General features: G+C 39.6%; 2 protein-coding genes and 1 long non-coding RNA gene across 7 annotated transcripts; 2 read left to right on the forward strand and 1 right to left on the reverse strand.

The window, feature by feature from the left end:
- Positions 1–153: 153 nt before the first annotated feature.
- Positions 154–4,276, forward strand: LOC106740911 (DNA-directed RNA polymerase III subunit RPC5). Its single transcript, XM_014612376.1, has 8 exons — positions 154–264; positions 697–941; positions 1,208–1,401; positions 1,527–1,696; positions 2,264–2,441; positions 2,813–3,012; positions 3,153–3,316; positions 3,445–4,276. Exons 1-8 carry the CDS (start codon positions 238–240, stop codon positions 3,698–3,700), a joined length of 1,434 nt encoding a protein of 477 aa, XP_014467862.1. The 5' UTR covers positions 154–237; the 3' UTR covers positions 3,701–4,276.
- Positions 4,277–4,838: 562 nt separating this feature from the next.
- Positions 4,839–12,556, reverse strand: LOC106740987. 3 transcript variants are annotated; one of them, XR_001374148.1, is made up of 8 exons: positions 12,281–12,556; positions 11,757–12,024; positions 11,139–11,433; positions 10,971–11,060; positions 9,174–9,579; positions 8,532–9,104; positions 7,627–7,938; positions 4,839–6,130 (listed from the first exon to the last, which is right to left on the reverse strand). It is a non-coding gene; the product is annotated as an uncharacterized LOC106740987 (long non-coding RNA). The 3 variants fall into 3 exon arrangements; XR_001374146.1 differs by having other exon boundaries at positions 11,139–11,661; XR_001374147.1 differs by having other exon boundaries at positions 10,937–11,060; positions 11,139–11,661.
- Positions 9,378–16,346, forward strand: LOC106740986. Of its 3 annotated transcripts, none has more exons than XM_014612533.1 (5): positions 9,378–9,452; positions 14,219–14,444; positions 14,599–14,892; positions 14,999–15,238; positions 15,459–16,346. In XM_014612533.1, exons 2-5 carry the CDS (start codon positions 14,220–14,222, stop codon positions 15,669–15,671), a joined length of 972 nt encoding a protein of 323 aa, XP_014468019.1. In that variant the 5' UTR covers positions 9,378–9,452; position 14,219; the 3' UTR covers positions 15,672–16,346. The 3 variants fall into 3 exon arrangements, with proteins under 3 accessions (XP_014468019.1, XP_014468022.1, XP_014468020.1); XM_014612536.1 differs by having other exon boundaries at positions 15,448–15,551; XM_014612534.1 differs by lacking the exon at positions 9,378–9,452 and adding an exon at positions 12,982–13,069.
- Positions 16,347–16,386: the final 40 nt, after the last annotated feature.

A 16,386-nucleotide genomic window follows, 5' to 3' on the forward strand; every position in this document is an offset into this window, starting at 1 on the left:
AAACTATCGACTACCAGCACGAGTTCTGACTGGCTGCTGCTTTCCTGCTTTCTATTTTTCTGTTAAGGTGTAAATTCACCTTAATTTCAACTGTTCAGCTATAAAGAACAGACCAAGTGTATTTCCGAACGCAACCCAATTGTTCGGCGAACTTCGGTGTGCTGTATACGATTATCACGTTTGTAAAGGTTATAAAATTTTGAGAACAAGTTCATTTAATAAAAAACTAAAATAGAAATGGAAGAAGATCCTGTTGTAAAAGAGGTTGGTAAATTACCTACCTATCTAATTACAATTTCTGGATTTTTTTTATTACTAACTTATCCTCAAAATTTAAGTTAAATTACGTTATTCATGCACATATGCATCTTATATTGAGGTGAAGTTTTAATATTCTACAAGAATTGATAAGATCTATATGGAAATAATATTTTGTTGCATCCATATAGCCTTTTATATTTCACACTCATAGCATGTTCAATATTTTAATATATTTATGATAATTATTTATAAGATGTTATACCTCACGAATTGCTTTTATTTTTATACATGTTAAAGAATGGATCTTCAATAAATTGCACCTTGAATCATATGGAGGTTACATATAATTCCTGGTGAAATATATTGCTATTACAGTATTGCAATTTGCATTTATGTTTTTTTGTCAATGTAAATAATAAAAGGAATTATTTTCAGATACCTGTATTTTTGTCTAAGACTTTGCAAGATAAACTATATTTAGTTCAGTATCCTTTGCTTCCTATGAGGGATGGCTCTGAGAATTTTACAGTCTTAAAATCTTCCTTCAAACCTGAGAATCAAGAATTACAGCTTGAACTTGAAGTTGATGTAGAGAATAACAATTATGATCAAATCAAAGGAGCACAATTCATCCTTAATGCCAAGAATGAATCTAAAAAAAACGAAAGTATATATGACAGGTAATTAAAAGTTTTTGCATATTTTATTGAAGAATTACTTCTGATGGTTTTATTCATATGTATATATGTGTATGTATATTACATATATATATACACCCCTATATAAAATTATAATAAAATGAATTCGAGTTACAAAAAATTAATTTTTAATTAATTCAAATTGCAGTAATTAATATTACATTTATGTCCAAATTTTTACATGTATTTAAATAAGTTATGATAATTATAAAGTAATTGTAATATTATTGTTCCTCTTCTTCTGTTAGTGACCTGCTAGACAAGACGATACTATCTTCAGCGCAGTCAGTGGTAGACTGCACAAATTATGCAATTGGAATCTTTCAAAATGAGGAATTTCACATTACACCGGTAAAAGGAATTTTGGAAATGAGGCCGCAATTCGATTACTTGGAAAAGGGCGACAAACGTGCCAAGGACGAAACAAAGGCCTCAGGAGAAGGTAAGGAAGAACCTGTTGATTTGCTAATCCATATACAAATTTATTCTCGTAGATGAATGTGTGCGTGTTTAACGTTCAGCAAAGAAAAGGGAAAAAGCTTATAAATTTATTTACTCAAAACATAGACAGCAACGATGAAGAAGAAAATGCCGCTCCGGTGAAAGTGACGTTTGCTAGACACCAATCAGACCACGTAAAGAAGTTTCAGGAGCAGTCCTTCCAATTTAATTCGAAGAAAAAACCAGAATGCTGCATACAAACGACATACATACCAATGCATGCACCAGAAGCTCATGTCAGTATTAACATAATCTTAAACGCAATATGTTTTATTCTTCTTGAAACGCTACATAGTGGAAACGTTTTAAAATTAACAAAAATAATTTTTGCTATTAACCTGAAAAAAATAGTTCAATTCGATATATAAATTTTTCTCTATTTTTCGATGATTATACATTTATAATGTTATAACAGTTATAATATTTATAATGTTTTCATATTTATTTACTGGCTAAGTGTGTTCTGGCAGCCGGTTTATGCTCTCGTTGTACACAATAGACTCGCGAAATTCGTTTGACTTTTGATGTGTTTATCTATTATTGAGACTTTATATGTCGTTCTATTAAAAAGAAATTTTAGGAATACAACCGAAACGCACATCTGTATTAATAAATAAATATTTAAATTCGAATCATTCTATGGATTAATACTGAAAGTTATTTTTGGTAATCTTTTTATACTATAAAACACTATGTACGGAGAGGCTCTTACTGGCCTCTTCTTTTTTAATATCAGTACAATCTTACCATACTCTTTATGATAAAATGCTTTATTTTATTACAACCCATGTTGGATTTTGCAGTTAACGCGGATACAAATGTTCTGTCCGTCACGCGATATGATGGTGCACAGTCTGAATTTATCGCCACAGGAATATCTAGACCTGCTGATACCTCCCAGATCGCAGCATAGCATGACATTCCTTGAACAAGTAAAGATGTTGCCATTGGAGGAACAAGTCAGGATCCTCATGAAAAAATGTAAGAAAGACTAAAATCGAGGATAGAGATGTAATATATACACATATGATTTAAGATTCAGAGCGTAATGACCAGTGTGAAGGTGGCACCTAACTTTAGAAAAAATTAAAATAGTTATAAAATAGTAGAAAAACTTAATATAGCTCGATTACGCTTCATTTGTACTTATTTGTTCCACTTTTGTTTCCGTTTGTACCTCAAAGAAGATACAAAGGAGTGAAAAAATAGTCAGCGCCCAACTGAAAGATTTTTTAATTTCACTTATACTGTTCAAAAGAGCATCGTTTGTACTCGTTTGTACCTCTTTCATTTTCATTTGTATTCATAGAAAGGGTTTGACATAAAAATGAAACGAAATTTTCACTTTGCAGCAGGAATCTTGTCCTTCAAGAATTTACGTTCGATGATATCGGATCACAACGTGACAGATGCGCTCAATTACGTGCAAAAGGCGGCGGTGTTGGTACAGGGTAATTGGATCGTGAAAAGTGAACTGATCTATCCTAAGGACTTTACTTCTTCGCAGAACGGCATACCCGGCGAAGTCATGTGCAGAGCACGCGATTACATAGTGAGTGTCCAATCTAACGATAAAAGTAAAAGAGCATCAATTTGTAAAATGCGATTGCGACGATTTAAGCGACTACTCATCCATCCCATATCCATCAGGATTAATTACACTTCTTTCTCCGTTGTGTTCATGTTTTTCAGTTATTATGCTTCACGGAGCGTCCGTACATCAAGCGCGATCAATTGTCGACCTTTGTCAAAGTGCCGTTGGCAGAAGTGAATGAGATCTTGGAAGTTATAGCCACGAAGGAATTCAAGGAAGGTTGGAAGTTAATGTTACCGCCTGATTGGGAGTTTTGCAAAAGGTAATTGCGCTAAACAATAGTACGTGAGTTTCATTGCTGTACGCGGAAATCATCCGTAACTGTTTCTCCGGCAAATATAAAAAATATATCACCTAATGTTCTTCGGTGCTAACCGTTATCTTCTGCAGGTTTCCGGAGCAAACCGAACGGCAGAGAATATTCTGGGATGCGAGGCGGAAGTATTTGACTGAGAGTCATGCGCCACCGCGCCAACGCCGGAAGTCAAGTCGGGAATCATTGGGTTCGGAAAACGAAGAGAGAAACGTCGGTCGTGGCAGGAAGTCGCACAGGGACTCGTCCCTGTCGGACAACGACGGCACCGTTGAGCCCGTTAAGCCCAAGAAAACTAGTTCTAGGAAAAATTCCGAGACTACCACTACGTGACCAAGACCAGTGCGTTGAGGTAGAAACTTTTCTGTTTCATTCGCTGCGATCGTCATTACCAAGCATGTTGTTCGCGATTTTCACGGATTTGGCGCAAAAGTCGGAGATGCATCACCATGTTTCACATCTGAGCAATGACTGTGGTATGTTGTGCGTGTAAATATGGTATAGAATGTACGCTAGATTTATTTATGTCTTGCGTGATAACGTATAGAGTACATACAAGTGCGGTATATCGCGCCGCATTTGTACGTGTGTATTTTATTGCCACATTGTACACACAAATATAGAATATGTCAGGGGATACACTGTACTATATCATATTGATACATAAAACTTTCAATATCCCTGATTCTGGGGCGTCCCTGTACATTTTGTCATTGATGACTAATCATTGAAAGATTTGTTTGAAACGCACCACGCGTGTTGTTTGTCGGATCTCATCAGGGATAAGAGACGCCTCGCATACGACTGATCTTCTTTTATATCTCTTAGAATAACTGTTATTATAATTCAAACGATTTAGAGATATACAAATGATGTTTTAGGATTCTAATGCTCATGCATCTCTGAATGTGTCGGATGCATTTATTATTATAATAAAAAAGTATATATGAAACCTATTTAATGTATTCATCCTCATTCCCATTTGACACAGTGAAGGAAGTAGGCTCCTATTTGAAAAAAAAAAAAGCTAATGTCATAGGGTCAAACGACTGACTTCTTGTCATAGACTTCTGTCCTTTCTAAGACCTTAGGCTTTGCTCGGTCGGGCGAAACATCGCAAAAACCTCACCGCCGGCGAAAGTGCTTGACTTTACGACTGGTCGATATTATTAATCAGTGGTAATTGACGATATGAAGTAGAAAAACTTCTCACCTCGCATTACTGTTTTGTTGTACTTCGCGAATGCAGCGAATTCCTCGCTCGCAATTTCAAAGAGAATGGCGAGAGAATTAACGTAAGGTTTGTACAGAGTGTGTTTAGAAATATTAACGGGAAATAAGTATATAAGCGACGATAAAAACGATAGAAGATTTTTATGTTAGAATAAATTTTAGAATTTTTGTTGCCATGTGTGTAAACGATATGTTGCAACGAAATGTCAGGGGGAGGGGGGAGGAAGTTGGTACCCAGTTTATAGTTTTGTGATTTATTTTGCTGATGTTGCATTTATATATCAGTTTTTTTTCCGACACACCAACAGCGTTTATGAGATGTTAATCGTATTTAGCTCACATTTTCTATTACGAAGCAAATTGTCGATCAGTGAGCAAAGATTGTTTCGAAACCACTTCGTATACGCGTTTCTCGATACTCGAGGCTCGTTCACTGGTATTTCTACGTATCTTAATGGTATGCGTTGTTTACGCAACGTACTTTGTACATGTAAATCGGTTTATATCCAGCGAGAAAAACGTCGCGTGCTACACACCAGATTTCCGCGTTTTCCAACAACTCGTTCTCGATTTGAAATCAAATTCTACGTTTTGCTGAAACGCCTACTGCTATAACGTTGTTAGCGATCGTTACGCGATTATTACTTGCATAGATCGAAAATCATTTTCTTAGGATTGTTCCGATATAAATTAATATAAATCGCGATATTTCGATTTCCTACCATTTCCTCTCTTCGCAAAACTACGCTTCTCCTTTCTCGATCTTTTCACTTTTCGTTCCGAATAATTATGCAACTACATAGTTAAATGCCAGACAGAAGGAGGATCAAGGACGAGCTTGGCTATCGACCGAGACCTCAAAGTTGATTACTTCATTCTTCTCTGCGTTGTAGCATATCGACACATAACGAACTTGACTCTTCTCGTGTCGACGATCTCGAAAAAATATATCTATTGGCAATTTACTCTTCGCGTTTGAGACATGCAAACGTTGTGTTCATTCTTTACAAATTGTAAAGTGCTACTATATGAAGAATATGTATTCGACAAGCTCATTATTAATTCTAATACGTAATTAGATATAAAATTCTCATGCATTCCTCAAACTCGAAAGGTCAGGTAATTTACGCGCTCTGCAAATAACAGGTTTTGTTTGCGCGTTTCAGAACTCGAGACACGCGAATCTCAGACCGCGGTCCAAACAATCTTGAGAACTTTTTGGTCCAACCTCCCATTTATCCTCCCTGCCAATTTTCCAGCCGAGTTTCCGGCTAACAAGGGCGTAACACAGGTTGAAGGAACTTTCTCCATCGGGCCCAAACGCTCGGTGAAAGTGTTTCTTGCACGCGTCTCCGCGTGCAGCGCAGTCCGAATGTCCGCTTCGCTATCGGGATCGTTCCTCAAGCGGAATGATAATGTCGGGTATTTCGTGGAAACGTTATTGGCCGTTATTTTGTGAATCATTGCTCCGTATTTTACAATTGCTTTAAAAGAGAGATTTATATTATCGCTCCACCGCCTTATTTAATCCTGAAAGAAAATATGAGAGGTGTGCAAATTGTAAAAATATATTTACGACACGCACAAGATTGTATTATATTGATCAATTAAATATATCTTGATAAAATTATAGAGGCAAAATTCTGCTCTCCCCGTAATGAGAAGAATATTTAAATCATTAGGAATGGAAGGGGCAGATCTCAAGCATACAAAATTTCACAATCGTGGCTCGACGACTTTGATCGATCCGATTCGAAGCGATTGAAATTTGTGTTTTCAACTGTAACGCGGAGAGATACAGGAAAAACCGATCACTCTTCCTCCCAGAAGGATAATTAGTGTCCTCGATATCATCGGAATAAATTGAACAAAGCGTGTCAGTAGTGAGTTTCTCCGTGGGTGGAGAAGTGCGACTTTCCATCTCTTTTCACTGTCGAATTCAACGCACTGCTTGGCGGCCGATTTATTGAAATTTTATGGAAGCGGATCGTACTTTCTTTCGTCGTGCGCGGCGGCGAAGGTCGCTCTTTTCACCGGTAAACGAGAGTGTTGTGACGAATAGCAGATACGTATGACGGAATCGTCGCACGTAACAGCAAGTTACTTCGATAAATAATTGATCTTGAAATTTGCACGTACCACATAACGGTACTTGCACGTAGTATTATTTATATCAATATATATCTATTTTTAGTAACGTGTTATCCGATTTATTTAATTATGACTGCATCGGGTGTTAATTTATGTCATCAAATTGTAAGTCTATTCTGGTGAAGTAGATCACTTCATGTCATCAAATTGTAAGTCTATTCTGGTAGATCACTAAATTAAATTGTTGCGTATATTTAGTGGTATATCATTAAATTCTTTTATATCTATGAATGTATCTAATAACGAACCATTAAATTTTACATTGTTAAGGAGAAACACGATATATCGTTAAGTAATTATCGCATAGCATTACTTTTTTTTTCCGGGTGGAATAATTTTACGAATTTTTATGTAACCGCCCTCTGTGCTTTCTGTGCGCGCGATTATAGTGGTGAAACTCTCGATATAAATTCACGGAAAATCCGAGATAAATCCGCATGAAACGAGCGAAACAAAGAAATGTTACATTATGGCATTTTACAGACGAGGAAGTGGACTTACCGGGCGGTGAGAAAGTCACGTCGCCCGACCGGCATATGAAATTTTAATCGGAACGTAACGCTTGAACGAAAAAGGTATGTCGAGCTTAAGTGACACGTTACACGTGGCGAGCAATCAAGAAAAAAATAACTGAGTTATATAATAAACACGAAAATCTGGTTGTTTTTAGCCGCAGGAAAATGCAACATGTATAGGATATTTCGGGAAATTCGGAGAGACCTGAAGTTGGCGACTTGAGTCGCTTTCCTTGAATCAACGACGGTCTCATAACATAAGTCATTGATTGGCGCCCGATGATCGCACCTCTCTCCTACTGAATATTATTTCCCTTATGGGAGAGGGGCGAGGATGTACTTAAGCGCCTAAGTACCTACCTAGTTATGTCATTGTTCAAGTATTCCGATATCAGGACGTGATTATCTCCGTTTGTTATTCTCGGCTAACTGTCGGCTCGCCCGCTCGATTTACAATCTCGTAAATACGAGCTCTTGGAATTTTCTTTACGTTCGAACGCGCGATTATTACGTCAACCGATCCAGAAACATCCATTCAGTTATCATTTTTAGCTTCCCATATTTGGTGCGCCTTTGAGGATGTTCCTTACGCACGGGGATGTCACGCGAGATCGCATAGCGGAATATTACGTTCTTCCTTTCGAAACATCGAAAACGACGAACAAGAGGAAGCTATAAATAGAAGAATATGTTAGATATAGAAACACATACAATACATAAATATGTGTTGTTCAGAAATCCCTTTGAATCTCTCCCACCAGTCGCGTGGACTGTTATCGTAAATTTCCATTTCGTAATTATTCCAGGACCGAGAATCGCGACACTTTCAAAATAGGAAAGTGAATTCCACTATCGAGCATTTCGCAAACGCAGAAAGAAAAGATTACGAATCTCAGAGCGAGGTTTCACCGTTTTTAATAAAGATGACTTTTTCTAGTTCGCCTCTCGGAAACGAAAGATAGAGAAGCGAGATGCTTTAGAACAAAACAATAAACACAATCGAGGTATGTCGTTTGTTAAGTCAAACTTTCGAAATCAATCATCTTACAGACGTAAATAAATCGTTTTATATATTATTTTTTTCTCCATTTTCACATGCCTCTTACAAAATATAAATCCGTTTTCTCCTTCGACGTGCAAAACTCTGCGGGATATACGTACCGGACATTCTTTGTGAGATCTCGCATTATCGACAGTGTATCCCACAATTCCGTCTGGCAGGAGGAGTATCTCGGGATAATAAACTCTTCTATCTATCTACGTACACTGTATCTGATGGTTGAATAGTGGAAAGTGCGGGATCCGCTTTCTGCCAGTAGATCAGCGAACTGATCTTCCGGAATATGATCGACAGATCGAATTAATTGCCCTTCACGCTACATTATACATTCCGTCCATTCGTGTTTTGCCTTTAATCGGCGCGCGATCTTCATTCTATATGCCGCGAGATTCATCGAAGTACATCCTACTTCCCCGGCAATTGCGACCGGCAATTACGCCTTCCGGAATAAAGCAAAGCGAAATTCTCGAGCCTCGCCGTGCGTCATTTATCGCGCACTTTTATTTCTTTTTCTTTTGAACTTGAACAAGACTTACTCGCGAGATTCCTACCATCTTTCAATGCCGTTTATTCTTCAATGTCAGTATATCGAGAAGAGAACAGTTTATTTTGCGTGACATCCATCTTAAAACATTAAGCTGAATTGTTAGATTAAAGCGTTGACAGTTTTTCGAGAAAACGGTTTCAATCGCACCATTTCAATTGTTATAATCTAACATTAATGATATCAGCGTTTTCTATGCCATGTTTCTCTTACGTTACATTGTCATATTAGGATCTGCAATCGTAATCAAAATCAGTAATTACAAACTAACTTGCATCGTTATCGTTCATATTCGAATTTTACCTTATCTTCTCAGTGAGTTTCACGCGCTTCTCCCCGAGGATTTTCAAACAGGTGCATCCTGCAGAAGGAGCGCGTGGCGGTGCAGTCGCAAGGAGGTCCCCCACTACCTCGAGGAGGACCGAATCCGCTTCATCTGGTGGAGGCAACTTTCAGCGGGACACGCTATATAAGAGAGTGACATGTCGGCCGGCCAAGATAAAGCACGCGCGTGTTGCCATCGATCCCCTACGGTATTTTACTTGTCCTTGTCGATCGTCCCGCTACCTTGGTCACTGACAGGTAAGTGGGCCTTAAAACATCGAACAGTGAGAAACTTCTACATCAGTGAAGTGCACCCTGAAGGACCGAATGACCTCCGGCGTCCTACTGTCGTCGTCGTATTGTGTCCGATCGATCATCGTTTGTTCTGAACAGAGAGATTTGAAGAATCGTTAGTAATGAACCGTGTTTATGATTTCGCGCGCTCCTGTGATTAATGTCGATTTTTAGATTCATTGTAATCCTTCAGGTGGTACTCCAGTAGATTGTTTCGATGAGACAAAGTTGTGCATGTATATTGAAATAAGTTTGGTTGCACATTCGAGTGTATATTATACTTATTCGAATATACATTTATTTATATGTATATGTATGCACACGCACACACACACACACACACACATATTCTCATTATAGACTTACTATTTTATATTTTATCATTACAGATATACTTTAATGTAGTGAAATCTAAGTTTGTCGGATAAAAATATTAAGACACAAGAAACTAGATAATAAAGATGATAAATTTGGTACATTCTTACACATTCTTCGTTACACATTCTTCGTTATTTTATCATTTATCCCGCCGTTGCACCCGTCATTTCTGTTAAAATGTTATCTAATATTCTAAAGAAAAAGCATTAAAAATTTTCTCTTTCAAAGTTTCTTTCTTTCCCTTCTAGAAAATCTAGTACTCTCTTCTAGAAAATCAGTACTAGTATGGACACAAAATACCAAAGTTCTCTCTTATTTTTTTGAAACACTATTTGTACAATCTCTCGAGTAGATTTCTTATAATCGGTGTCCTTCTCTTTCTTTTCTGGTATGACTGAAATTTAACGCTCGACTAGAGCGAACATTATAAGAATGCGACTGGTATCCCGGAGATTAACGACTGTACTATCGGGATATATGCGGTGCGATTCTAAATGATAGACTTCCTTATCTCGCAATTCTCCAAGCTCGCGAATGATTTTCGCGGGGCGCCAACCGGTTCTCGCCGGCTGCTCGCCAGGCACGTGTCATAATTCCTGTTCCACCGTGCGTGACCGAGTTAATTTCATAAAGCTCTCGAGAGACCGACGGTGTTCCCCACCCTCCATTTCCAGGCCTTTGGCACGAAACAATGTTACTGCCGGAGAGAAAGTACTTCTGTAACTCGTTGTTGCACCCGTTCGAATTTTTCTTTTCGTTTTCTTTCGCGTCTCGCACGTACGCGGATAAGCTTAATTAACATACCGCGGAGAACTTATTTAATGGGCGGTGTCGGACATACGGAATGTGAACGAAACCGAGTCAAGAGACTAGAATATGTTGCAATATTACAATGTTACAATTGAGGTATTGTCTTTTAATATATTCGCATCGCTCGACGTAACAAGAACGCAGTTTCGTCACATTAAACTGCTTGGGAATATGTTATTCTTAGAAAGGACAATCCTCTCATTGTTTTCGAGATAAGGAATTCGATAAAACGACGACTCGCTTGAAATTGTTACATTCACCCTATGAAGTTGATAACCTTGATACGCAACGTACAATAGCCGTTCCGCTCCTTTCTGATTTTTTTATCCGGTCAGAGAGAGAGGTCCTTAATGAGAGAGACTATATTCCAATGCTTTTTTCTATCTGAAATTTGATTCGAGACAAAAGAGTTTTATAGGTAAACTCGATGTACAAACAAATGCATTTTTTTTCGAGACCGACCTGTTGCAGAATCAATTGAGATTTGTTGATAGCGACGTAAACGCCAGAAGTCACATTGACCGGCGTGTCTCGCACGCGCGGAATTCTGCGAAAATGTCGATGGCGGCTGCTCCAGATTTCCTTAAGCTGACCGGTTGACTCGTGCGAGTTACGCATGTTATACTATACAACCACCTCCGTTAGTCGCTGGACAACTATCTCTTTACCTATTATGCAATATTGCTTTCTTTTCACGGTAGGCGGAAAGCCGGCCGCCATAGGGAGAACGCCTTTTTGATGAATGTTACGGTGATTTCTATAAATGAATGATTACATATAATATAAGCAACATGAACCATTATATATATATATGTTCTTCGAATTTTAATCGCGATTTTCTCCTCCGCTTATACAATCCGTAATAAGAGGATTGATATATACAACGTTTGATTACTACTTTCGAGCTATTTTCTATTTGCATATTTGAAATCATTGCCGCTGTATATTTGCGCAACTGGAGCAAAAAAACGGCTACGGTACGTCGCTGTAAATAAACGAAACAAATCACAAGGATGTGCAAATTAAACGTGATATATTTTTTAAAAAACTGTAAATGCATCATTAACTGTAAATTATCACCTTGCAGTTGCAATGCTTCTGTTGCCATACGGTGCGTACATCATCGTGTGTGTTTCATTTTTGCTACGAAATGAAAGCACTCCGAGGATAATAATCGTTCGAACGATCTTATTGGCGGAGAAAGTTTCTGCGATTTTCCTGCCAGCGAAATCGGAGAAACCGATCGATAAGCGGGCAAAAAGTATTATTTAAAATCGATTTCTCGATCGTTACGACCATCGATTCTTGTGCGATCATTCAAGGAAATTCGGAGCGCGCGCGTCTTCACCTAAAATAACATACGTACATGCGTTTGTGAACATTGGAATAACATACCATAGAAATCTGACGCGACGAAAAGATTGACGGCGGAGTTCGCCATTGAGATTAAATTAGAGAGCGCTGAGGTAACATCAACGCAAGTTGAGACGCTTGAATTAGCATAACTTATATAAACGAACGAATGATTTCTTCCGTGCTTTTCAAGAGAGCGATGAGTAGGACGCACGAATGGAAGGAAAATAAAAAGAAATTAATTGCGTTACCCTCGTAGAGAAGCGACCATGGCCTTGAGGGATGATGTAAAAGAGATTCACGCTGCCGCCGTTTCATAACCTTTGCGTCGCTCCGATCATTGTACGTCGTATATACAGAGGCACTGGCTGGACCTTACGACACGATTATTGCGTCCCATGCACGCCGTCGAATCTGATACACGTCATTTTTCCGCGCGACCCCTCTCACTTTCACTCTGATCAGATTAATCGCCGCCGGCGTAAACCGACAAAACTAGCTGCGACCGAGACAGGACGTTCGTTAAACGCGACACTTTCCCGCCCCGTTGCGATTATCGATTGGTCAATAAGCGCGCCATTTTTACGCAACGTTTTTAGCGCGAATTTCCGAGACAACGGATTTTCTACTGATGTGATTGACAAAACGTCGTCGAGGCGTGTCGCGAGAATTGTTTTCTATATACAATTCAGCTCAGACAGGCTAATTATTTCAATTTATTCTTCTAAAGGTTGATTGTCGAATGTCTTTCGCGTGAAGTTATCTGTAGATCGAACGTAGAGTTGCGCGCGCAGCGAACTCTCGGGATCTCGAGAAAAAAGCGTTACGCAAGGCGCGTTATTACGATGGAAAATAGTGAGTTACCTTTGACCTATGTTTTACTTATATAACTCGCGTTGCCCTTTCGGCGTGTCAAGCGCTTCTCTGCCCCTTTCACGCAGGGTTATTGTTTGTTTGACAACAATGAGCGAACGTCTCGTTTTGATAACATAACACGCGCAGCTTCCGCTTTATTGATTCGCGCAATTTCATCAAAACCGGTAGGTAACAATTGCGATGTGATCGCGCTTATAAATTTCATATCTTTTCCTGATTATTTCCGTATTATTCGCGCTCGTCGAGTAATCGAAATCGTCTTGGAGCCGACGAGAAAATCCGACTCGTGCGCTCGCTTTTCTGCAAAACGGACAAATCATCCGAAAGCGACGACGGCGAAAGGAGACAATCCGCGGTTTGAATATCGGTGGGCAAGTTTGAATGAAATCTCGCAGCGAGAATCGATCTTGCACGCGCCGGCGGAGAGCAGGTGCAAGGAAAGCGTGTTACTTTCTAAGTGCGTAAAACTCGGACGGCGGTTTCACGTTCGGCTAAGGCCATTTCGGTCGTGACGGACGATGACGCGCTTGACGAGCTCGAGTGCTTTCCATAATAATTGTCGAACCGTCATGTGGCACACACGCATTTGGAAAGCCAGGTTTCTAATTGCTTTAGCCAGAGTCGAGCGACAATGCGGCGTGATGAACGATGATCAGAGATGCTTAAATCGAGATCAGTTCTTCACCGTCATCTTTTCATCACTGACCGATTCTCAGATTTCTTTTAGACTTTCTTTTTTAAGCTCTCTGAACTTGGTGTGTATTAAGAAGCAGCGAATTGAAGCGCAGTCACATCCTGGCAGGCCGTTAGACCAGTAAAAGAAAAAAAAAAAAACACATCTCTGCGACGAGAGATCGTAGCTGAGAGATCATATTGCACTTTCTCGCAAATCAGCATCCATTAAATTTATACATACGCACGTGCTCACGCATGCACGTGCGCACGCGAGGGGAAAGTGCCCTTGGCCGTCGCCGATATCCTCAAAACGCGGCCGTTTGCATCCACGTGGAAAGTTTCGAAGGAAATCGAAAGTGCGAGATGACACTGCCGTTTAATTCGAATTTGAAATGCGTGAAATCGGTACTCGCGTTTCAGATCGTCTCTTCTGACGGTTCAGACGATGTTATGCGACCACCAAACACGAGGTGGCTTCTTGATAAACCAACACGTAAATATGTAATACCAGATCAATCGAGGAAATTACCCTGGTTCTCACAGAATATAAGAGCAACTGTAAAACAAAGAACACCGAGTTTCTCCTCCAATTACTAGGATTTCTCCTTGTGTTCGGTATTTAATCTCAAGTTTCACAGGATGTATTGGATATTGCTGGGATTCCTGAGCTCCGCCGTCGCGGCGCAGAGCTCTTACGACTTGGAAACCAGGGCGGTTTCGTTCCCGGGGAAACCGAGTCTAGGTCCGCTTTATTCAGCCGGTTTAAACTCAGCCCAAGGATTCCGCGATAACAGTTACGAAGACAATGCAGTGACGCCCACGCCTTCACCTACGCCAATCTACAGGACTGCTAATCAGCAACCAGTGAGTGCCGCTACTTATTTTTGACTCATTTGTTTTGTCACTGTTATTGCAGCCCCATACATTATTCAGTTTACTGTGTAAAAATTGAATTTCCTCGATCAATCTTCATGTTTACTTGTCTGTTTACTAAGACACCTGTTACATTATAACACAGTTATATCGCAAGCCAACGGTATCACCGATCGACACTCGCGACTATCCTCAAGCAATTCGCGTTGGTTCCAACCAACGTGCTCCTCCCCGAGGAGGACCCACCCCGGAGGAGCTCGAAGAGGAGAAGGAGGAGCCTGATCGTCTCACCCTGCTTCTGCCCCAGAGCAGATTCGACTGCGTCAACAAACAGACCGGCTACTACGCTGACGAGGATCTCAACTGCGAGGTCTTCCACTATTGTCAGGACAACGCCAAGCACTCCTGGATTTGTCCCGAGGGTTTCACCTTCCATCAGGTCTGATAAGAGATATGATATCGTCAAATAATAACAGTCCGCAATTCTCAGGCGCGAATTCACTCGACATTAAGGACAAACGATAAAATATCTTTTACGTCGCCAGGTACATCTGATCTGTATGCCACCCAGCGGCGACATCAGCTGCAAGAAGAGTTCGCAGTATCATTTCGTCAATGAGTACCTGTACAAGCCGCTGAACCAGCAGGAGGCTGAGACCAAACCCAACGTTACCTTGAGGTACAGCGAGAGGTATTATCCTTCTGACATCCATTCGGATGAAAGGGAGGTCGGTGATTACCAGATCACTCCTACACAAGCTCCGGTGCGTCGTCCTGCTCCGCAGGTTTGTTTAATTTCGCAATAGATGTCTGAAATTGAGAATTGGTGCAGAATTTCCTAAGTAATATCTTTTTATTGGTGCTTACCAAATTACACACGACAGAACTTGAATCTGTCTGCTTTCACTCACTGCTTTCAACTAACCAAATAGTGAGTGCGAAATCATTTTATGGCTCTTCTTAGTTGACCATATATTGACACCTTAACGATTAGGTCTTGTACAGGTCTTTGTGAGCCCCAAGCCCTCGAATTTGAACAGCATTCCAACATCAGCCCGCCCGCAGTCCACGGGGATCCCACAATATCAGCTCCCGCTAAATCAGGTATTCCGCAGCCCCGAAGAAGTCAACATTCCTCTTCAATACAGACGACCGCAGCAACATCAAGCTATCAGACGATTTCCTCAAGTCCGGCCTGATGAGGAAGAGTACAAGTAGATCCTTAGATCTCGCAATTTTTTAGTTTGCTCGAATTCTTCCGTTCTTCAAATAATCCCTTAATAGATCACTAATATTTCTTGATACACGCATCTGTGCAGTATCTTTTAGCAAAATCAACCAAAACTATTTGAATTCGAGCCTTTGGGCCATTTTTTATATTAAATTACTCGCAAGTATTTATATTATTATACTCTTAGCAATGTACAAAAGGAAGAACAAAATAGCCAGAAAAATTAATTGCATGAGACGTAGACAGCTTTGTAGGGAGTGTGAGCTTATTTAAAAGTATTATTAATATTCATTCGCGTATACGTGGATTGCAAGTCCATTCGTCTTCATCGAAATTTCTCTGTCCTGTAAAAAAATTTCCCCCCGCAGGATCTTTTCACCGATATTTGTAATCGATAAGATTAATTAGCGTTAAGAGAGACGGTATAAGTCTCGTGAAATTCTTTTTGTCGAATTAGTTAATGTTATAATGTAAGACTAATGCGAAGATAATTTAATTTGTGGCGCAATTATTATGTGAAGATAACTTAATTATTGTAAATAAAAAAATAATAATTAAAAGAAGGTGCGCTAAGTTTCCACCTGTACTTATCAGGAGCCTCGTAGATCTTAATTATCGCTAATTATAATAATTTGAGACAGTGAATTCTAAACAGAACGTTAATTATCCGATTTCTGAACGTTAATTCTGGAAAGATATCCC

This window comes from Dinoponera quadriceps, unplaced genomic scaffold, assembly GCF_001313825.1.
Source record: "Dinoponera quadriceps isolate SergipeBrazil2010 unplaced genomic scaffold, ASM131382v1 scaffold397, whole genome shotgun sequence".
In the NCBI taxonomy this organism is placed as follows: Eukaryota; Metazoa; Arthropoda; class Insecta; order Hymenoptera; family Formicidae; genus Dinoponera; species Dinoponera quadriceps.